This window comes from Gymnoscopelus braueri (genome assembly GCF_963280865.1).
Source record: "Gymnoscopelus braueri genome assembly, chromosome: 18".
NCBI classification, from domain to species: domain Eukaryota; kingdom Metazoa; phylum Chordata; class Actinopteri; order Myctophiformes; family Myctophidae; genus Gymnoscopelus; species Gymnoscopelus braueri.
The window spans coordinates 14,487,918-14,511,274 of NC_137618.1; the positions used below are offsets into that span (position 1 = coordinate 14,487,918).

Below are 23,357 nucleotides of genomic sequence, written 5' to 3' on the forward strand. Positions count from 1 at the left end.
TACATAATAAAGATAGACATTTCATATGTAAAAATAGACAAAAATGGGCCAAAATCTGTATTTTAGCCGCTACAGTATATATACTGTATGTTCATGAGTATTGATCGGGCAGCTCTAAATCCATATTCATTAATAAAAGGGAATTGTTCATTAATAGAGAGCAGGGGGAACAGGATAGATACACATTCAGTTGTCTCGCTGTGCTAGATACTGCCCTGCCACCAGCGAGGGTCCCCTGGAGGGGGTTTGCTGAACAATTCATGGGCCACCTGACCTTGTTGTGATGGTTAGCCTGTTGGGCCCCATAGGGACTATTTACAGGTGTAAGTGTGGTGACTGGAGTATATATTTATAAAGTGACCTACAGTGCAGTGTGCAAGAGGGTGTGGGGAGAGCGGAGAGAACAACTGGAGGTAGAGTGGTAGATTTCATTTGTAGGACAGAGTTGAAGCTGAGCAAAGATAAAAAATGTAAATAAAAAGTCAAATCATGTGGATATATGACTTAATGTGAATCTCAGACGTAATGTGAGCAGCCTGCTATGATGTAGTCGTCTATGTATCTATCTATGAGGTATGTCTCCAAATTTGGCCAAGATTTCAGCCCGATCTGAGCCCCATTGACTTCCACTATAAAAAGGAATTTGAGAAACAAAAGCATTTCTTTACATGCTGTGCCATCGCTATCGGCGAGCAATTAAAGTGCTCGAAAAGTGACATGCCAACAGCTGGACAACAAACTGTGGCAATTAAGTCACTAGCTTACCAAGCAAAATCTGACTTCTGTCTTTGGAAGCAGACACTATGAACTATGCACCCCTTGACAACAATTCTCCTTGTAGCTGCACTGGAGATCAAAGGTAGCAAATGTGAAATTTGAAACTGAATCATGAGGTCATTGGTAGGGGCCTTTAAATAGAGCATACCTTAACTTGATGCATACTATTAGAAAGAATACTCATACAGCGACAGAGATGAAGAGAGAGAGAGAGAGAGTAACAGACCAAAAAACTGCAAGATAGATATGCATTAATACATACCTTGACAAAGACTAGATGAGTGACACAGTGAGAAAGACACACACACACATGCACGCACACACACGCACGCACAGACCGAAAGAGAAGTAATTGAGGCCCCTGGGCGAGGAATGTGAATCTACGGAGCCCCTTATAGTCTCCTGTGGGCCCCTGGCGTAAAACCAGACACTTGGGCAGCACAACAAAAGGCGGCAGATTTATGCCTCCACTTGGTTTTAGGGAAGAACATGAGAACAGAGAATTCTTTCGAGAGGTTTCTGTGTTCGTCTGTCCATGACGTGATGTATGGCGGTACTCTGCAGTGTCTGGCCAGGCACTAAAGAGGTGGGATGCAGGGAGCTTTAAAATGTGCAATGGCATTAATAACCTCTGTGTCCTATTATGTCTCGTATTTGTAAAATCAATTTGGACCTGTGAGATACAGTACACAGTATGAGGCTTATTAGACATATTAGAGTCTAAAGCCCTGCATCATCATTCTGCGAGCACAAAGGTGCACAGCTAATTCCATAGCAATCCTCTCCTTGAGATTAAGGTTCCAACACTCGAATATTTTCTTATTCTATCACTTTCTTCTTCGATTAATGGAATAATTGAGAAGCAGGTTTTAATGTTTTGTATAGCAATTAGCAACGAATCAACGCGATACAATTCTAATTGATCTTTTTATAATCGACTAAATCCATTAGTATGATTGACCACTTAAGCTTGATTTTCGCAATTGTTGAAAAAATATAAATACCACCCCCCGGTCCCCAAATAGATTATTAAATACATTAGTTTGATTAACTGTTGCACCCCTACTTGAGATATCTTGTCTGAGACCAAAGTGTTGGACAGAGAGGTGGATAGGTGGACCGTTAAACCCTCAAATACATTTTGAAAACTAAAATAGAGCTATATCCCCTCCACAAACATCCACACAAACATCCCTACTCTACACATATACTGTAAAGTACATGAATGCATGCACAGAAATAAACAGTACATGATGGATACTGATACTTTATTGACCCCCAAGGTCATTCCAGAATGTACACCACACACACACACACACACACACACACACACACACACACACACACACACACACACACACACACACACACACACACACACACACACACACACACACACACACACACACACACACACACACACACACACACACACACACACACACACGACATTAGGTAGATACCCCTCACACGATGCCTGCCAGTGTAAACTATTCCCAAATCAGGCAAAGTCTATTAGACAACAATTGCATGTGTGCGTGTGAGTGTGTGTGTGCGAGAGAGTGTCGTGTCGTGTCATATTATATTTACTGCAGTTATTCTCTGTAAGCTGACATCACTGCTGATGACTTCTCTCCACCTCAGTGACTTCAGCACCCCTCTCCTCGCCTCGACCAAAACCTACCCTGACATGTGTGCGTGTGCGTGTGCACGTGTGTGCGTGCGTGCGTGCGTGCATGGCACTGGTATATTTTTCACAATAACCATTCAAAATAAGTGTTTTTGACAACTTCTCTAAACACTAACAGTGTCTGCCCCCGACACTTACACCAAAATAAATGGAAATGTATTTATTTATGTATTTTACAGTTAAATAAATACAATAAACACAGTTTTTTAACAACTTGTGTTCCAAAATCTCCTCTGGTGCTATAGGAGTATTCCTTTTTGAGCGGTACGTCCGTATAGACAAACGTTTTAATGACAATGGAACTACGAGAGCCGTCGCCAAGAAGTCTACTAAAATGAATCTATGACTCAAGAAAGTGTCTTTTATTCATCTCAGTTTATGTAAGGCAGTGATTCTCAAATGTTTTCATTTCACGGACTCCCTGATTATTATGCATTAGGCCATGGACCCCCATTTGTACACTCTCAAGAGTTACCAGTCATTTAGCTGGGGACCCCCTGGAATCCCTCAAGGACACCTGGTTCACTTTGAGAACCATTGATGTAAATGTTATAGGCTATATTGTATGTTGCAATTCAGTATCTCACAAATTTTACCTACTTTGTAAACTACAATAAAACTATTACTGCATGAACACACACACACACACACACACACACACACACACACACACACACACACACACACACACACACACACACACACACACACACACACACACACACACACACACACACACACACACACACACACACACACACACACACACACACACACACACACACACACACAGGTGGGCCGTGTGCTTTTTCAGAGCATGTTTATTTTAATTATAGTGTTCTGGCTTGGATCAATGGAACTAACGTAGTATGCTTTAAGTTCCTGTTTATTGGTTACACAATGAAAACTCATTTCTCTATGTCTTAAAGATTTTTTTTTGCGACATTTGTTTTACATACCTTTTTATTTAATTAAGGTTATATTATCATTAAAATCGTGTTTTGCCAATTCTTTGGGGGCCGCCTTGAAATGTCTTATTAATGTGTGTCCATTTTTTATCCAAGTTAACTTAGTCAGCAGTGACAACACACACAATGTGTGTGGGTAGGCATTAACTCATTCAGTGCCACTGGACGTTTAAAACGTCCGACGTCTAAAAAGCCCTGGGTGCCACAGGACGTCTAAAACGTCAAAAAAATAAAAATAAAAAAATAAAATCTTTTTTGGAAAAAACGGTTCAGAACCCAAGATATGATGGTTTGAAGATTTGCTGCTCCATTCACTCTTTGTTTAACTACTTACTAAAAAAGGCTGTATCTCGGCTCCTAAGCACTTTTTCTTTACAATGAATTTTGGTTGTGGCACTCAGAGCCAAAAGTCCATAAATAAGCATGGCACTGAATGAGTTAATTGGCAATGACTAAATTGGGGAGAAAAAGGGGTAAAAAGCACCCAAAAATAGGGAAATAAAGGACGAGAGAGACAGAGAGAGTGTCAAAGAGAGAAAGTGAGAAACATGAAATGAATGTAAAGAGACCGAGCTGGCTTCCTTGCTGCGTTGCGTGAATGTGTTTCCGATAGATTTGGGGCAAGCCCTATCTGTCTCTGTTCTGTCCAGTCGGTGGACTGTAGGGGGATATTTATCAAACCAATTATATGCCTGCAGTGTCCTGGTGGCCTAGTACAGTGGTTCAGGTTCTCAGCCTTTTTTTTTAACTCTGAAGTCTGGACCACTAGCATATTTCGAACAATCCTCAAGGACCACCCCACGCCTCCCAAAAAACTATATATATTTAGTATTTAACTTAAGGCATAACACAGGCTTAACAGTTGCGGGCTGGTGTTGTACACCGAAAATCGACACGCTCACAACGTGTCACACTGCCAAGCGTTGTGAGCTTGTAGATCGTCTATTTTCAGTGCGTGACACCAGTGTGCAAGAAAGTATATCAAGCCCTTAACAGTCATTATTTCATTTCAAGCTTTTGTCCCACACTACGCCTATTAGTTCAAAATGAATACATTTGATGGACCTTTATATTTAACAAAGGTACCATACAGTATATATTTTTTAACATTGAGAAAGTGATGAGCTTCAGAAATGTGTATTCACAAAGATATGGGTCTGGAAACGGAATTACAGTCCGGCTTTATTGTGCCAGATGTTTTGAACAAGGACACAATTACACAGAATACACCAGACCGGAAAGTCTGGTGGGCCACCAAAGCCATGCCCATTGTAAATCAATGGAATGTGACCTAAATTAGCTTATATAATTTAACATCTCTATCCAATTTTTGTTTTGATTATAAAACAACCTGGAATTATTTGGAGCATTTCCATACTAAGTTGATTTCTTTTTTTTCGATAAGTAGATTTTAAGAACAAGAGCGACAGCGAATCTCTTCTCCGACCTGCCGATTTTATGTCATATTACTTCCACATTTTAGCAGGTCGGAGGTAACAAAACAAACTCTTAAAATCTACTAGATCAACTTACTATGGAAATTATAATCAAAACAAATATTGGATAGATATGTCAAATGATATAAGCTAATTTAGGTCACATTACATAGGTTTACAATGGAGATGATTTTCCCAAAAGGTTGAGCGGTTTTGGCGGTGACACATTGCCATTAGGGTGTATTGTTGAATATTCAAGTCTGGTTGATCAATCAAGGTATTCTGCGGTGCAGTCTATTGTTTCTGAATAACAGACGTCTGTTCTGCCTCTGTTTATGTTGATACAGAAGCGAAATATGAAACAGAAATATAAAATATTAAGGGAAACAACAGGACCTTCAGCCAAGTTTAGGGCTGAGCAGTACCCCAACTATACTATGAATCTGATGACTCATGATTCATTATTATCCAGTGTATGGACTGCCAATACCCAATGTGTAAAGGTAAACACAGCTGCAGCTATTACAATTTATGGTAGGTATGTTTGATTTAGGTATAACAGTTAGCAAGACCTTTCTAACAGCAGATATTTTGACATGAAATAATAGGCTAAACACTGTTATAAATGATACTAATTAAGGCTCTGCTACACTAAGTGGAATGGAACCTTGATTATTATAATTGGTAACACCTGTGTTTACTAATTTATGTCAAAAAATTCTTCTATTGTGTGTTGGTAAACTTGGTGATGCGTGTTCTTTGGGGGGCTGGCCATTTGTCCGACGACCCATTATTCAGAATTCCCAATAGCATGACAAATGTTAGGTAAGTATGAGGTTAGGATTAGGGTTAGGTTTATAGGCTAAGATTTAGGCTTAGTTATAAATGTGCGCCATCGGACCAATTGTACTTTAGAACAATGGGCCGTTGGACTGATTTCATACATGGAGTTGGTGCAACATTACTTAACAGAAATATTAACATAATGAAATTCCAAGAAGATCAAGAACTATAGTTCTCTGGTATCTAATCCTGTTAAGTTTATGTATTTGTAGTAATGAAACTGTTGCGAAGGCACACAATCAAATATATATTTTAACAGGCCCCCTCACCAAGATAATTATAAAAGAACTGTTCATTCTAGCATGTATTTTTTTAGATATTAATTATGATTAATATCAATAAACTGAAGGCCGTCCACGAAGAATGACGAGTAAAAAGATAACTATAACGATAATGATGTGACCATTCACATTGATGAATGATAAAGTTCTGTAAAAATGTTGAAAATACATTGTGTTGCCCTTTAAACTTTTATGGATTTTGACTGGCTGTTAGCGTTTCAATCACTTATCAAATAACTCTGAAAGTAATTCCAATGATATCGTTCACCACTGTCATGATAGTTGTGGTATGAACTCTGCCCTCAACTTGAGTTGGAAAGATTTTTAAAATTACAGTTATTGTTCATTGTGTGAATGGCCTTTTACTCCTTATAAGTCATTTCATGTGTCTGTATGTAATCAGATTAAGATTTTTACCAGCCCAGGATCAAGGACACACGTTTTTATGAAGATTGTTATACTCATCTTCCATTCATTTCTAAAGCATGAATTACAATTGGATAGTTGCCGTTTGCTGTTGTACCTTGCCTTTTTTAATACGAATCACCTTGCTTTATAATATTCAGTTTTTGTGGATCGTGAAAGTCTCAGAAAAGGCCATTGTGCAAAACTCTTCTCCTCTCCAATCCACTCCTCTCCTCTCACCAGTCAGGTATCTAGCCAGAAATAGCCTTTATGAAACACACTCAGGTTCATATAGCCACACAGGTACTTAATGCTAACGATACTTGAGGTAGATAGATATTGTACTGGAACAGAGATAAACATGATGTTCCTATTGAAAGTTTTGTGAATGGTGGGAATATTTCAGAGCCACATTGTATGGCATGGCACAGTACTGTTAGCCTGGCATTGGCCAGACTGATAACGTGGATTCACTCTCACGTTCCTCCCCAGTATCAGTCTGGACTTCGGCCATAGGGAGCGAGTATGAGAAATCAGAAAATGATTTTGATGCTTTTCACTGTTGTACGGACAGCAGTTGAAATGCAGTCACTGATTGGCCCGATCATTTTCTGATTTCTCATACTCGCTCCCTATGGGCCGAAGTCCAGACTGATACCGGGGAGGAACGTGAGTGAATCCACGTTATCAGTCTGGCCAATGCCAGGCTACAGTACTGTATGTTCAACTACTTTTCGCCAGAAACAGACTGTATCATATATGAGTGACTGACTAGTGAATATCGTAAACGATACCGAACCACCTCCCTGACAATATCGCAGGGATAGTTTGTTTATTTTTGGACCACAATTCTTATATGAGACGATTCTAAGATGACCCAATGTTATTCTCCATAGAAAAATTACTTCCGTGAACCAGGGGTATGGACGAGTGACGTCAGGACTTCGGTGCTCTATGCTACTTCTCTTCCTCTTCATAACAGCACAGAATTACAGCACACTGAACTGCTTCCACAGTTCTCTCCTCTCACCACTACAGTCTACTCTAACTCCAGATATAACACTCAGATGATTTATGAAACACAGGTACTTCAGTCCATAGATAGCCAAGATAGAGAGAGAGATATGACGCAAATGATTCAGATGACAACGAACCTGGTGGCCTTCGTGCAAGAGTTCTGTAATGACCAGGACAAAAAATAAATTGGATGGTTTAGTAGAACGGATAGTAGATAAATTGTCCCTCTCCTCTCCTCTCCGGATTGACCACACAAAATAATGGGTTCTCCTTGAAAAGTGTCACTTCTGTCCATTTCCATGGATTTCTTTGGTCACACTCATTTGCAGTGTTGTTAACCCATTAAAAGCGGGAACGCATCTGTGTAACCACTTAAACCATTATTTTATACTTTGGCTATTCAAAAATAGCAGATATACAAGCTCATAGCGCGGCACGAGTGCCGTGCTATGAGCTTGTAGATCTGCTATTTTTTTAAAAATATATATATATTTTTAAAGCAAACATTTTTAACTCAAATCTTTGCTTCTGAGGGCCCTGGAACAAACTATTTTGAGATGGGGGTCGGCGGCCAAATAGATATAATTTTGGGGGTCTTTGACGTGAAAATGTTTGAGAACCACTGATAGGATTAAGAAGACATTTTGTAGAATCGGAAACCTCAGGCCTTAATGGGTTAATAACAAGCAGCAGTAGCGGCTCAGAGGGGAACCTTAAGCTTTATCAATTACACATCAGTGACTTTGTGTCCTAGATTACTACCTGGCCGTGCGTGCCATTTCTTCTCTCATTTTCTGCACTATTGAATTGCCTAATTGCTATCATTACAAACACAAGAGGTTCACCCATGTATTCATTTCCATCTTTTCACCATCCACGTAGCGTCAATTTGCATGATTCGGGATAGCGTAATTCCACTCTGTACCAGAGGTCCTCCATGCGGTGCCGAGGTTGTGATCAAGGGTGTCATTTGGGGTCCCAAGGGATAGTGATTGCCACCCCATGGCGTTTGCATTCGACCTCAAATTCAGTTCTTTTATGCATATTATCTCCGCCATTTAACGTCTTTTATTTCGTTTTTTTTATTGGCGCCGATTGAATGTCAATCCACGGCCATCAACATGTTGAGGACACGTATTCTCTTGCCTGTACCCATACATTCATTAACCACTTTCAACCTGTCATTATAGCCAAAGATTTAATCATAATATAAAACATTTATTCAGAATGAAGTCTATTTTTAGTGCAAATAAAGGCATCAACCTGCATGAATGAGGCATCATCTCTATATGAATAGTTTGATGCGAAATATTCACAGTCATACAATGCTGTCCCACAACGGAAATAGCTAATCTACAAGCTCACAACAATGTGTCGTGATGCAACACATCGTGCGGGACACTGGCACAGGATACTGGCACACAATGAAGTACAGTATAAATCTGTCTTTAATGTGGTCAATATACAGTTTGGGTCCTACATGAACTCAATGGCCTGTTTATGCTGCAGCTTTCAAGAGACGTGCTCATACAACCGTGGAGATGCTCGCCCGAGGCTTTAATAATGCTAATAATGCTAAGAGTGCTTAGGTAGGAGAAAGAGGTGCACGGTGTATCCTCCAAGGCCCCCTTGAGCTACTCTCTGTTGGAAGGATGAGGGAGAGAGGGACGGACGGAGACAGGAGCACATAGATTAACGAATGCTGAGTTCATGGTTCCTTTGAATATATTCACTTTTCTCATATTCAATTTTCTCCTGCATTTTTCAATCTCTCTCTCTTTTTCTCTCTCATATGAGAGTTTATAATGTTTCCGTTACAAATGAAATTCCACCTTGGTCCCCCGCTGTCTTGACTAGGGCAGCAGACAGAGGTTGATGAAAGTTTTAATGCACATGTGCCTGCGGGTGTGCGTGTGTATGTGTGTTTTGCGCTAATTTAAGGTTAGGTTGAGGTTAGTTTTAGGGTTAGGGAAATGGATTTTGATATGAACGTTTTAGTTCTTTAGAGCTAATTTCAGTATGGTATAAAAATCTACCTACAGATGTAACACAGTGAACCTTTAGCCTTTTTTGTGGTCAAATTATATTATCATTGCTTTTTAATACATTTTAAATCTGAAAGTCCATCTGTAAAAAAATGAATCCCTAGAGAATATGCAAAACATTTTTTTTTGTTTTTTGTTGATTTGTTTGTTTGTTTTTGTTAAACACTGTTTAAGTGTTTACTGGAGGTGATGTGGAGTTACAGGCCCACAGCAGAAGGTCATTTCAGCAGGAAGGGGAGGGGGAAGCAAAGACTCTTTCACTTTTAAGTGCACACCGTGTCTCGAGTGAACACTCCACGGGTGAGAAATACCTCTTTTCATTTCCAATCCAAAAGGAACATTCTTTCTTAGGAATTATTCCGGGCTGCTTATGAGTTGTGATGCGCTCAATGAGGAGGGGAGAGTGGCAGGGCATACAGTAACAGAAGAAAGAAAGAAAGAAAGAAAGAAAGAAAGAAAGAAAGAAAGAAAGAAAGAAAGAAAGAAAGAAAGAAAGAAAGAAATCTGTCTTGTTTTGACAAGGATCTTCACACATTCTCAACTCAAAATAACATCTTTGAAAAAACAATTTAAATTGATATGGCCATAGTAGCACAGTTGTTTCTGTATCCATTGTTTCTTGCTGTTGTATTGTATAATAGCTATCTGTACAGTAGCAATAGCAGAGGTCTGCCATTATGTTTCCCTGCATTAATGCTGTTGCAGTATATTCTTTTATAATCTTTTATAAAGTGTATTTATTAATATGTATTTCAACACCTAATTCCTCATTATTCATTTCAACGCTTAGAATTTCTTATTACAGGAATATGTGATGATTAGATGACTACAAGTTATACTGACTGTATGCTACTGATAATCTTAATGTTGGCAATGATTGATAATCACACTGTTAATTTATGCTTTTTTGTAACTCTGACAGTGTACAATTTGGTTACATTTGTACACTCTCAGAGTTACATTAAGGCTGAGGATTTCACTGTGCAGATCCGTCTTTCATTTCATGAACCTTTGTGCATCCATATAGTTATATTTATGTACACTTATATTTCTTGGCTGCGCTGATTTCCCCCTGCGGGATCAATAAAGTACAGTCTCGTGGCGATAATGCAATAATGCAGCAGTGAATTGGAGATAGCGACACAATGCTGCGGCTATCAAACACCCAGCCCCTTCGCAAAGCATCGCCATAATTCATACACATTATTACCATCATAATAACGTATTGCCCCCAAGGAATGACGGCTGAAGTCGGCAGCATTCAGAAATTCTCACTCACTCCCACAACATATAATCAAGGGTTGAATGATAGCAGCTATTTTTAATAGAGGGCTATTTATATTCATAAACATGCCTAGAGGCAGCCTTAACAGCTGAATGGCATGCACCGTTTAAAAACAGTTTTCTTCCACTTGGTCTTTCTTTCTTATTTGTCTTTATTATTGTCTGTCTGTCTTTCTTTCTTTCTATCCGCTGTAAACACTGTAAAATCCAGTAAAGGAATGGTATCATGCCACTAACTGCATTTACACAATGACAAGGTACCCTTGGACATACAGTAGACTACAAAAAAAGGCTAACATTTTATAAAGTAGGTGGACATACCTCCATGCTGGCAGGCTAGAATCATTCTATGTATTCACCATTTTGAAACCAATTTGAAACTTTGAAACTAAACTTTGAAACAAATTTAAAAAAGATATAAAGAAATATGCAGAGTGATACTAGTCTGAGAACGAGGGAATATAGATCTGCTTTAATCCAGACCTCCTCTCCTCTCCTCTCCTCTCTCCATCAGCGGGCATCAGCTCACTTACTGCCTCATTAGTCTTGAGCCCTAAATAAACAACATGTCTCTGTATGTAGCCTGTTTGCCTGTGTGGCCGCGAGTTCAGACTGGAAGGCATCACATGCTACATGCTGTCTGTATACTGACAGTGTGAGGCGTCTGTACAGTAACTACAGCATGAAAGGCACCCATCTGTTTTGTCCATATAGTGGACGTGTCTGGGAGAACAGGCCCACAGCGCTAAGCCCAGGGATTTTACAAATGAACCCGCAATGCGAAAATAAAGGTTTTTTTCTAACTGGAGCCCAGAAGATCAAGAGGAGAGACTCTGATATTCTATCACTACTCTAAAGGCTGCAGCACAATGACGTTTTAGCGAGAGCATACAGTATAGAACAAAATGCCGTAATTGTGGAAGAAGAAAAAAACAGATCGCCTTGCAGAAGTTCAACGCCTTGTCGAAGTTCGACAAAGTTCTCTGGTCAGAAAATCAACGTGCTCGTGATTTGATTAGTTTTATATGTAGTCCCCACTCCTTGGGGTGTTTTTTGTCACTTTATATGTATATATATATGGGCTAGGGTTAGATATATTATATCATATATATCCACATACGTGAAATTCGTCCTCTGCATTTACCCATCCTACTGTATAATCACTAGGAGCAGTGAGCAGCCATTCGCTCGGGGAGCCGGCGCGCAGGGAGCAATTAGGAGTTAAGAGTCTTGCTCAGGGACACACATCGACACATTGCTGGCCTGGCCTGGAATTGAACCTGCGACAACCAGGGCCTCTGGCTGCCCCGGCGGGCTCACTAACCAGTAACCACTCAGCTATAGATCCATATGGCAAAATCACTGTTCCATTTAGCCTTCCCCTGTACCATGGCAGAAGGCAATATTACAGCCCTTCTCCGAACCTAGATCGGTTTACCTCGTCGTCTCCTACATAACTGCTTACCTTTTCATGCTCCTTGCTTGAGTTCACATCCCTGCTCCTCCCAAGTCTCAAAATAATCACCTTCCTTCTACACCTACACAACCTTTGTCCACAACCTGGGATTGACTTCACCCCCTTCTCTGGTTCAGGTCCCAAGAGACATCTGTACAGTCATCTATATAGGTATATAGTAGTGATGAGCGGGCCGACCCGTAACCCGCGGGTTCCGCGGGTCAACCCGCGGTGCGGGTGGTCGAGTCAGGATTTCAGAGGCAATTATGCGGGCTGCGGGTGAGCGGGATAGTATAGAGTCAAACTATATACTCAAGTAAATACTCAAGTATTGAACAGAACAAATTACAAAGTAATTTGTTTTTATATCAATGCATGCTGTATTGAAATTTAGAACATTTCGTTTTTTTTGCTACAGTATTTGTGATATAGGGTTTTAAGTGTTTAATAATAAATAGAGATATGAATAAGTCAAGTTAGTGCTCTACTGTACGATCATATTTTGTCCTATGCCTTGGACATTCACACACCGACCCTGGTCTCATTATCTTTGCTTCCTAGTGCAGAGGAACGGTCTGGTTCACAGGAGCACCAGAGGAACCCTAATGGGATTGGTATTTAAGATGGTCAAAGGGACAGTGCCCTTAATACCCTCATACCTGACTCATTCTACTACTCTGAAACCAAAATGTGGACTGCCCTGACACCAGCTATTTAAAAGATGTGAATCACTGGTTTCTATCCAAATTGGCCTGAAAAAACATCTATCAGGAGATCCCAAAAAAAAACATCTATCAGGAGACCCCAAAAAAAAAACATTAGGAGACCACAAGGGGAGGTAAATGTAAATTCCCATCAAAAGTCATTCACTGCCGACATATAATATATAATATATACATACTGTAAATGACATATGTAATTTTCTTATGCTATGTTGATGAATTGAATACATAGAAGGGCCACAACGGAAACAAGTCGCCAGGACTTTTTTGTGTCATCCTTTTAGCCTTAATGTCTGACTGTACCTCGTGCTGTTTACATTTCTGACTAATTAAGTATTCAATCAATCCCAAAAAATGGTCACAGAATGGAGAATGACACCAACACTGTGACAGGCCACTGTCAAGAAGCACGGCGTACAATTCCTTATACATTTTTCATGAGCACGCCAAGTATTGCTCTTGTGAGTTTTGGATTATGCTAAATGGCATGATTAGTAATGAATGACAATACCAACCCGTGGCTTCACAAACTAGCTCTTTTCAAAGAGGCTGTCAACATACCACAGTAGGCTATACTGTATGTTGCAACTTGCGGTGAAAAAACGATTCTTCGTTTTTTATAATGCATTACTGTGGTAAAATAATAATAATTCGATTGCCCGTGCTTATTAGTGACATTTAGGAGAACTGAAACAATTAATCAGTTCTGCTAAGACATGTGTTGCAGGAAAACAAAAGTCCACATCTGCTGCCTTTCAAGTTAAAATCTTTATGAACCTTATATGCCGTCCCATCTGTATATTTGCAACTATTTGGGATTTCTGAATCCAGTTAGATGGTAGCCCTTTTACACGCACGCACACACACACACACACACACACACACACACACACACACACACACACACACACACACACACACACACACACACACACACACACACACACACACACACACACACACACACACACACACACACACACACACACACACACACACACACACATTTTACCCTCCTTATACCCATTTACCTCTCTCTCTCTCTCTCTCTCCATTCCTCATGAGCCCCTTCTCTTCCATTTCTTTCTCTACCCCCTCCCTCCTGTTATCTGAATTCCTGCTGCCTCTCTTCTCTCTTTTACCCATCCCCCTGTTCTTTCTCATTTTGCACCCATCTCTCACTCTCTCCTTATTCTCCCTCCTCCGACTTTCCCCTCTCTCTCACTCTCTCTCTCTCCCTCTCACTCTCTCTCTCTCTCTCCCTCTCACTCTCTCTCTCTCTCTGAAAGAGTTCAGAATTGACTCCCACATTCCCTGGGTAATTACTCTATATTCAGACTCCCATCATCTCCCAGACTGTCAGACTGTGAGATGAATCTCGTTCCTCCACTGTGAGCCTACTTATCTTCCCCTCCCAGCTCTCACATCATAATACGCTTTGAATGTAATGTTTCATCTACGTTTTTTATTTAGGTCTATTATTATTTATTTGTTTTCAATACCTTCATACTCATACTCATTACCTGTGTCATACTCATTACCTGGCATCTCTATTTTGGGCATGTCATTGTAAGGGAAGATTTTCGAAACAGCGGAAAATAGCCAATCTACTAGATAAGCCATTTTTGTTATGCAACAAACACCATTGTACGATGAAGTGTAAAATATAGGGCTTAAGTGATTAAGTAAGTAAGCTGTTACCATTGGACCATTTCACCCAATCCAACACGCAGCACCGTTTTCAAGGTCAAGGTCTTTTTATGTGCAGTGTGCAGTATTGTATCGTTCTCCAATCGTTTGTTGGAAAAGCCCCAGAAAACATGAAAAGGCCACGAGTTACAGCTTACTTTGTGATGTAACACAGCAGATCAATGATTGGGTCAACTCTAGGAGTCGTACATCCGTGTGTGTGTGTGTGTGTGTGTGTGTGTGTGTGTGTGTGTGTGTGTGTGTGTGTGTGTGTGTGTGTGTGTGTGTGTGTGTGTGTGTGTGTGTGTGTGTGTGCTGCTTTTGAATATATAATACAGGCTTTGAGGCAGTCGAAAGGGCATTGTGACACAGGAAGGTGAATTTGAGAAGAGATGAGATAGTGGAGGAGTCAGCTTAGCTTTGCACTACACAAATGCACACACGCACGCACACACGCACACACGCGCGCGCACACACACACGCACGCACACGCTTCAGGCAGGTTGAGCTCCTACACAGAGGCCAGTGCACTCTGGGAGACTTCGCACAGAGAGATGAGAAGAAGCATCACGTGACTGGTCAGAGGTTGTCATAAGCCACGTTCCATTTTATTTACAGACACTTAAATCAGAAATATGGCATCCATCTCACATCTTATTTCCCTCTCTGTCTCTCACCTTTACTCTGCCAGAAAAGAACACACACTTATGTAGAAAATGGAGGGGAAAGGTCTCTCTCTCATTGCTATTTGCACCCATTACTGTTAAGTCAAATGGGTTCCCTCTTATCCTTCCAGCAGTTGGAACCAATCATCCACGCTTTTGTCTCCTATGGCCTTGACTACTGGCATTAACCCATTCAATCCGGGAACAGATCCGGGGCAGATCTACAAGCTCATAGCACAGCACAGAGTGCCGCACTACGAGCTTGTAGATCTGCTATTAAAAAGACATCTTGAACATTTTTAGCAAATCTTCAAATATATACAGTATGTTATAAAAAAAATTACTAAAATCTTTGCTTCTGGGAATTCTACAAATTTCTTCTAAATCCTAACAGTTTTGCTATATATCAGTAGTGCTCAAACCTTTTTCATGTCAAGGACCACCCAAGATGACATGTATTTGTCCGTGGACCCCCCCCCCATCTCAAAATATTTTGTTCCAGGGACCCCCAGAAGCAAAGAATTGAGTTAAAAATGTATATATTCAAAGATTTGTGCACATTTTCACAAAAAAAAGAAAAAAAGCAGATCTACAAGCTCGTGTGCCACGCTATGAGCTTGTATATCCGCTATTTTCTGAATAACCAAAGAAATCTAAAATGACACAGATGCTTTCCCTTAATGGTCTTAATGGCTTAACAAACACACTGCATACTTGGTAAATGGTAAACGGTGCATTTATATAACATAGCGCCTATATCCAACAGTGTGCATTACATTCACCCATTCACACACCGACAGACAGGCGGAGGAAACCCTGCAAGGCACCAAGCTGCTCATCGGGAGCAATTAGGGGCTTCAGGTGTCTTGCTCATGGACACTGACACTTAATTCTGGGAAACCTTCCGCTTCCCAAGCGGCCGCTCGACCTCCTGAGCCACTGAGGCCTGTCAACAGTCTGTCACAAGGCTGAATAAGCTCAGATATTTAATTAGCACCAAAATCCGCAGCAAGATTACAAAACCAAGACTTCACAATGTATCGCCCCGGTCCTGACTGCTCTGAATTTGCTTTAATATCCATATCTGCTTATTCAGCTTTCAGCTTGATCACAGGCTTACAAAAGACAGGTGCACTGAATTATATTGCTGATTACAATTTGCAATGAATTAATTGAACTTGACACATCAGAATGCTTCATCCACATAGACACGTTTTCTGATAAGGTTTTTCTTTTTTTCTTTCACGTTACATTTAAATATGGCTGAACTCACATAAATAATGTAGTCAGTGTTTCATTCCTGTTGGATTACCTCGGCAAGTAGATTTTCATAGCCTAGTTAAATTAAAGAAAATACACTTTGTAAAACCGTCAGCAGTAATGTTAATTACAGCACAGAGTTGAATGGGGAGAATCCTGCTCTATGCTCACAAGGCTGTTCTACAACTCAGAGAGTATCCCTGCCGCTCTGCTCACAACACAACACTCAAAAAAGAGAAAAGAAGCTGTGTTATATTTTGCTGCATCTTGGTTTTAGCATAATTAAACATGTCGTGGCAGCCTTTGCCATTTGGAGGCCTGTTTCAGCACAATGCGCTCCTTTGACACAAACATGCACCCTATAATCACAGCGTCCATCCCTGACAATAGACTACCATCTGATATGAGCCCTTAAGCACCATGAACAGTGACACTGTCGCCATCCGAGTATTAAACCCTAATGAATTATTAGGCTACAGGGATGTAACTCACAATAGAGTAGCGACCCCACAAAAGACCCTCTTTGGGCGTTACCCACTGCGTGCCAGACTGGTGAGCTGGAGGTCCGGGTTCAATCCCAGGTCAGGGCACTTCTACACTACAATATGATAATATCCCGATAAATTCTACGATAGGATATTTATCCGACATGATGACTTGGGGGAAAACATTGCTGACAGGAGAAGCCACTTGGTGAGTTGTTTCTCCACCACTTGAGTGGACAGTCAGAGACAGAAATAGACGTCTCTTTGCAGTATAAGTCTCTCTCTCAACTCAACTCAACATATGCATGCACACACGTTCTCTCTCCTATTTTATGTATGCCTACAGTGAGTCACACACATCTGTGCAAAGACTCCGCACACACGATTGCCGCGAAGAAGCTCATACGGTAGCTTCCTCCGCCGCTGCGCTGGGCAGACATTTTTATTTTTAAATAATACCTTTTGTAGATGCTGTCCATGACAATGTTGTGACATTCCTAGGCATTCCTAGATGTCTAGATGTCTCTCTCTCTCTCTCTCTCTCTCTCTCTCTCTCTCTCTCTCTCTCTCTCTCTCTCTCTCTCTCTCTCTCTCTCTCTCTCTCTCTCTCTCTCTCTCTCTCTCTCTCTCTCTCTCTCTCTCTCTCTCTCTCTCTCTCTCTCTCTCACATTCATCTCTCGGCCCTGTCAACCTGTGTAGATAAACTTCATCCTCTCGCCTCACAAACTTTGTGGCAATGTAAACAGCTTTACATGTTTATGTTTCCCATCCCGCCATCCTACTTTGGTCATCCTGACCTCCTCCTCTTTATCTTCTTTTTAATGTGCACATACTTTTATTTGTGAGGAGAGAATACTAAGAAAGCCCGGAGTGAGACAAAGATGGAGAAAGAGGTAAAAGAGTTGGAAATTATGTGGAGAGAGAGACGGAGGCGTATTAGACAGCTCAATGTAAAAGTCTACTCATGTTTCTCCTCACTTACAATAAACCCATTCTGTCAGAGGTAATTAAAGAGACCTTTTCAATTCTTCTGAATCTTGCCACAATAGAGAAGCAGGCACTCTGTACGTCTCCAAGCTTCTGTAAACTCTTTCGCCATTAGCAAGCGGTGAGAAGACAGCTGAGGGTTTAAGTGTGTGCGTGCGTGCGCGCACGCGTGCGTGCGTGTCTCAGGCACTGAAAATATACAAGTTGCTGTTGATTGATATGAAATTCTTAGTGAGTGACTCCAAAAGACAGCTAGTTCATTGCAACATGTCTGCTGCTGTGTTTTTTCCCCTCATGTTTCTGAGCGTTCCTTTTAAAAGATCAGGCGTTGAGGTCTGTTAGGTCTAAACCTAGCCGCTATTCAGTCAGATATTGCCTGTATACAAAGCATAAAGATCTCAGACGGCAGTGACACACCATTTCTTTAAATCAGCTGGTTGCCTTCGACAGAAGTAGATGGGCTTCAGGGAACATTCTCACCTAACCGCACTCTCTCCCCACCCTGCCTGTTCTTTCACTCTTTCTGCCTTATTATTTCCCTATTCCCATCTCTCTCTACCCCCCCCTCCCCTCCCCCCATTTCTCCTGAGCCACCTCCCATTTCGTTGTTCTGTCTCTCTCCATTATCTGACTTCTCATCGCCCGTCTCATTGCCTATCCTTTTTTTTCCCTATTCCTATTCCCATCCTTCCTACCCTCCCTTCTCTTAACCCATTAAGACCTGAAGCTGCATCTACAAACGTCTTCTAAATCCCAACAGTATTTCGAAAAAGCGTATGTTTCTACGGTATATCAGTGGTGCTCAAACTTTTTCATGTCAAGGACCCCCAAAATGATATGTATTTGGCCGCCGACCCCCATCTCAAAATATCTTATTCCAGGGACCCCCAGAAGCAAAGATTTGAGTTAAAATGTTTGCTTTAAAACAATAGATATTCAAAGATTTGCACAAATGTTCACGATTTTTCAAAAATAGCAGATCTACAAGCTCGTAGGGCGGCACTCGGTGCCGCGCTACGAGCTTGTAGATCTGCTATTTTTGAATAGCCAAAGTGTAAAATTATGCTTTTTAGCTCAAATCAAAAAATGACAAAGATGCGTTCCAGGTTCCATCCACTACTCTCTCTCTCTTCCCCTATACAGCAATGATGTGCCAGTGTGTGTCGGTGCTGGGGTGTGGTCCCCATTATGAGTACGCCATCGAGGAGTTCTGCCTGGCCAAGTTCCGTCTGGACATGGAGGAGCTGGACCAGAGACAGTGGTGCAGCTGGGAGGAGACTGTGGAGTAAGTACCGCAGGAAGAGATAGCCAGGTATCAAAATGTACTTAAAGTAGAAAGTACCAAAAGTAGAAAGTACTCATTAAGCAGAACCCCCCTTTTTGAAAAATAGCAGATCTATAAGCTCGTTATGAGCTTGTAGATCGGCTGTTTTCAAATGGCCGAAATGTATACAGGGCTGAAGTAGTTAATGTATGTTTTGTAATAATAATCAAAATCTACAAAGTAATTAGTAACTAAAGTTTTCAAATAATTGTAGTGGAGTAAAAGTACATATTTGCCTCTGAGATGAAGTGGAGTAGAAGCAAAAGTACTGAAAATTGGAAATACTCCAGTAAAGTAAAAATACCTCAAAATTGTACTGAAGTACAGTACTTGAGTGAATGTACTTAGTTACTTCACACCACCGCCTGTTTCTGACAGCCAGGACACGCACGAATGCACACACACACACACACACACACACACACACACACACACACACACACACACACACACACACACACACACACACACACACACACACACACACACACACACACACACACACACACACACACACACACACACACACACACACACACACACACACTTGCATTATCATAACGACTCCCCAACAAGATTAATACAGCATATCTTTGCACACATTACATATCAGTCAGTCAGTGGCAGGCGTTCCGTACAGTCCCTGCTTCAATGACAGCACACAGCGAGCATGCACACATAGACAAATATCCAGCAAAACAAGCCCAGGCACATACTGTACATACACAAACACAGATATTTATATACCTCCATTCACCTGCCCTCCCTCGCTCTGTCTCTCTCACACAATCTTTCTCTCTCACACAATCTGTCTCGCTCACACAATCTGTCTCTCTCACACAATCTGTCTCTCTCACACAAGCGAGCGCACACACACAGTCTACAGTAGGCTACTATGCAGAGTGTGAGACTTCAAATTTGCATAATGCAATTACTCTGCAAGATTCTAAGTTTTTGCAGTCAATTGCCACAGAGGCAATGATCTATTGACAGAGAGGAGATTATATTAGCGCCAAGACGCTTTGGGACACCAACAATCCCAATAGATATCCCTCCATCCTGGCTGCAGCCCCTATACAGTAGCTGATTGAGTTTTGGTCACCTTCCAACAATTGATTAGAGTGTGTGGGTGCATGGGAGAAACAAGAAAGGGGGGGGGGTGTAAGCGGAGCTGTTTCTAACTTTTTCAGGGGACAGACAGAGACAGAGAGAGACAGACAGACAGACAGAGATACAGTATAGCATCTTCATCCAAAGTGCTTTACAATGTGTGTTACATTTACTCATTCACACACATTTTAAATAGTTACACATCCTGAGTAGTGTGTATTTGACTTTGTGTGAGTGAGTGAGTGAGTGAGTGAGTGAGTGAGTGAGTGAGTGAGTGAGTGTGAGAGTGAGAGTGAGAGTGAGAGTGAGAGTGAGTGTGAGTGTGTGTGTGCGCGTGTGTGTGCGCGTGTGCGTGTGAGACCTGGCTGTCATCTATACTCAGTCCTCTTCTGTCATTTATGCCCACTGCTGCTACATTGTCGTCATTCTACAGTATATAGTCCTCTGAACAGTTCACGTACAGTCAGACTGCATTGTGCATTAGATGTGCAACTGTTCCTTGTCCTTAATTATGTCGGTTCATTCAGTGCACATTAACCCACTTCGCCTTCTCTAACCCATTTTATCGGTCTCTTATGAAGTTCTATTAGGACTCTATAGGGCTACCGCTGATGTAGCACATACTTCTAAAAAAGAAATGTGTTTAATCTGAAAAAGATTAAAGATTGAGGTCATATCCACCATAGGATTCAAAACAGATCTCACTCATTGATTCTCATACCATGTTTTGTGGTTCAGCAAAATGTTCTGTGCACATCACTGTAGTGCTTTGTGCAGTCTCCTGTTGTAGCTTATTGTGTATTCTACGGTCCACTTACTTCCACCTCATCATTGGCCATTATGCATTAAACCAGGAGTTTCCAAACTTTTCCAAGGACCCTCATATTGCCACAAGCAATCCCTGCACACAATATATTACCCCGGTTTCACAATACACCCACTCTCTCATTGTAGCAGTGCATAATGAGGCCTGTACCCTGAGGAAGACCTGATTGCTGACATGTCTGGGGGGGGAAGTAGCCTGGGGGGGGGAAGTAGCCTGAAGTGGCACAATAAAACATTTGAACCCGAGCTATAAGTCTTGCATTGCAAAACCACTCATCTGTTTTGTTCTGCATAATGTTGACTGTAGCTGAGCACCTATAGCCAAGGAGGCAATCAGAGGAAGTGCAGTCTGCTTTGCATCTGCACGTACGTACATTATAACAACCAAACAAATGCTGATGTGAAGCGAGCCTACGAGTACATGGGTGCTTTCGGAAATACCCTCCGAGAGCGCTGGAGTGCTCTCCGGTCGTCGAAAATTCTGAGTGCTGTGCTCCCAGAGCACTCAGTGAGCACACTGACCACTCCGACTGAAAAGCCGGGTCGTTCCGAGAATCTGAACAATGGAAGTACAGCTGGAAAATGCGATGGTTGCAGTTTGTTTGGTACTCTAGACAACATTCAACATTTGTCTACAGTAACAAAAAAGGTATAATCATGTTTATACATGGAATGTATTGAATGAATTTTAAAAGATGAAAATGGCAACGTTAGTTAATGAGCATCTCCTCTGACTATTCATAAATTAATAGTCACTCTATGACGTCAACACCAAAGCGCTCTGAAATTGGAGCAGATTCTCAGAGCCAATTTCCGAATGTGTCCCATGTTGTGTCCCCCTTTTTTAAGCCAGCCATCTTCTTTAGAACTGTGGTGCAAGTTACACAATCTCCTCGCACATTTCAGTCCAGTACAGTTTTATATCGTTGCAAACCACATTTTTAGGATTCCGTTGGAAATGGTTGCAAGTTGCATCTAGTTGTGTCACAAATCATTGATGTGGACTTAAGAGTAAACGGTCCCCTCCTCTTTTGAAGGGATTCATCATTTCAATGCCCTGATATCTCTGAGCCTACAAACCTCATGTCCTGGCATTGAAATGCATGGCTAACAGGAGACTTTTCATCATGATTTCTAATGATTGCTCCTGTGCTCAGATATTTTGATCCTCCATTCTCTGTTGGTTTTGTCAACACTGTGACAACATAGTACAAATAAACCACACTACAGTATGAGTCATGATGGTTTCATCATGTGGCTCACCACTTTCTGTTGTATAGCATTCCCTCTGCTTTACCCCCCCCCCTACCACCGATCCCCTCAAGCAATTATTGTTATTGTGCCGTGCCGTGCCTCGCTGTGCCATGCCCTCTCCCATCATCATATTGTAGCTAACACTCCAGTGCCCATGTGAGTAGAAAATTACAGTTGCAATTTAAAATGATTGTAGCCACGAGTCTCATTGCCTCTGCGATCTACTCGGCTCGATACTTTGTGTTGCCGCACCTACTACAGCATACAGTGTTCATTCATTGTACAACATGGTGCTGTCTCTCTTGTCCACTGGCATCCTGTTCCTCCATTAGGCTGTCAGCATGGAGAGCTGTTATCACTATTCACCCAGGACAGGTCTCTATATTTCACAGAGGCTTTGCCATAAGTCCAGCTCTTTGATGTGGAGTGGCTAAAGGGTGATTCATAGATTCATTTCCGTGCCCACTGGTGTCACGCTCACGCACTGAAAATAGCCAATATACAAGCTCACAAAGCGTTGCGCTACCACAAGTCGTGGGCTTGTAGATTGCCAATTTTCAGTGTGTGACATGACAACCAAGTATAAATCAGGCTAAAGAGACATTGTCACTGGGTTTATCCCTGGGTCCGTCTGTCTTCATCTTGTCACCCTGTGTATCCTGGCTGTCTATTTGATAATAAGGGTTGAGGGCCAAGCTGGGCTGGGGTCAGTCCCAGAGTTCAGTATAAAGTGGCGGTTTAATGCGATGTCGATGTGACGGGACTGCTCGCGCGCTCCAGACAAATTTGCCCCTCGGGGGGACTTACAAAGCTCATCTTATCTCACGTTCACAA

At 41.5% G+C, this 23,357-nt stretch overlaps 1 protein-coding gene across 1 annotated transcript in view; it reads left to right on the forward strand.

The window, feature by feature from the left end:
• The window catches only part of ramp1 (receptor activity modifying protein 1), a 50,952-nt gene that overhangs the window by 12,790 nt on the left and 14,805 nt on the right, over positions 1–23,357 (forward strand). Inside the window, exon 2 of the mRNA XM_080456799.1 lies at positions 19,154–19,295. Within this exon, the coding sequence (XP_080312925.1) occupies positions 19,154–19,295 (142 nt within the window). The remainder of the gene's footprint in view (positions 1–19,153; positions 19,296–23,357) is intronic.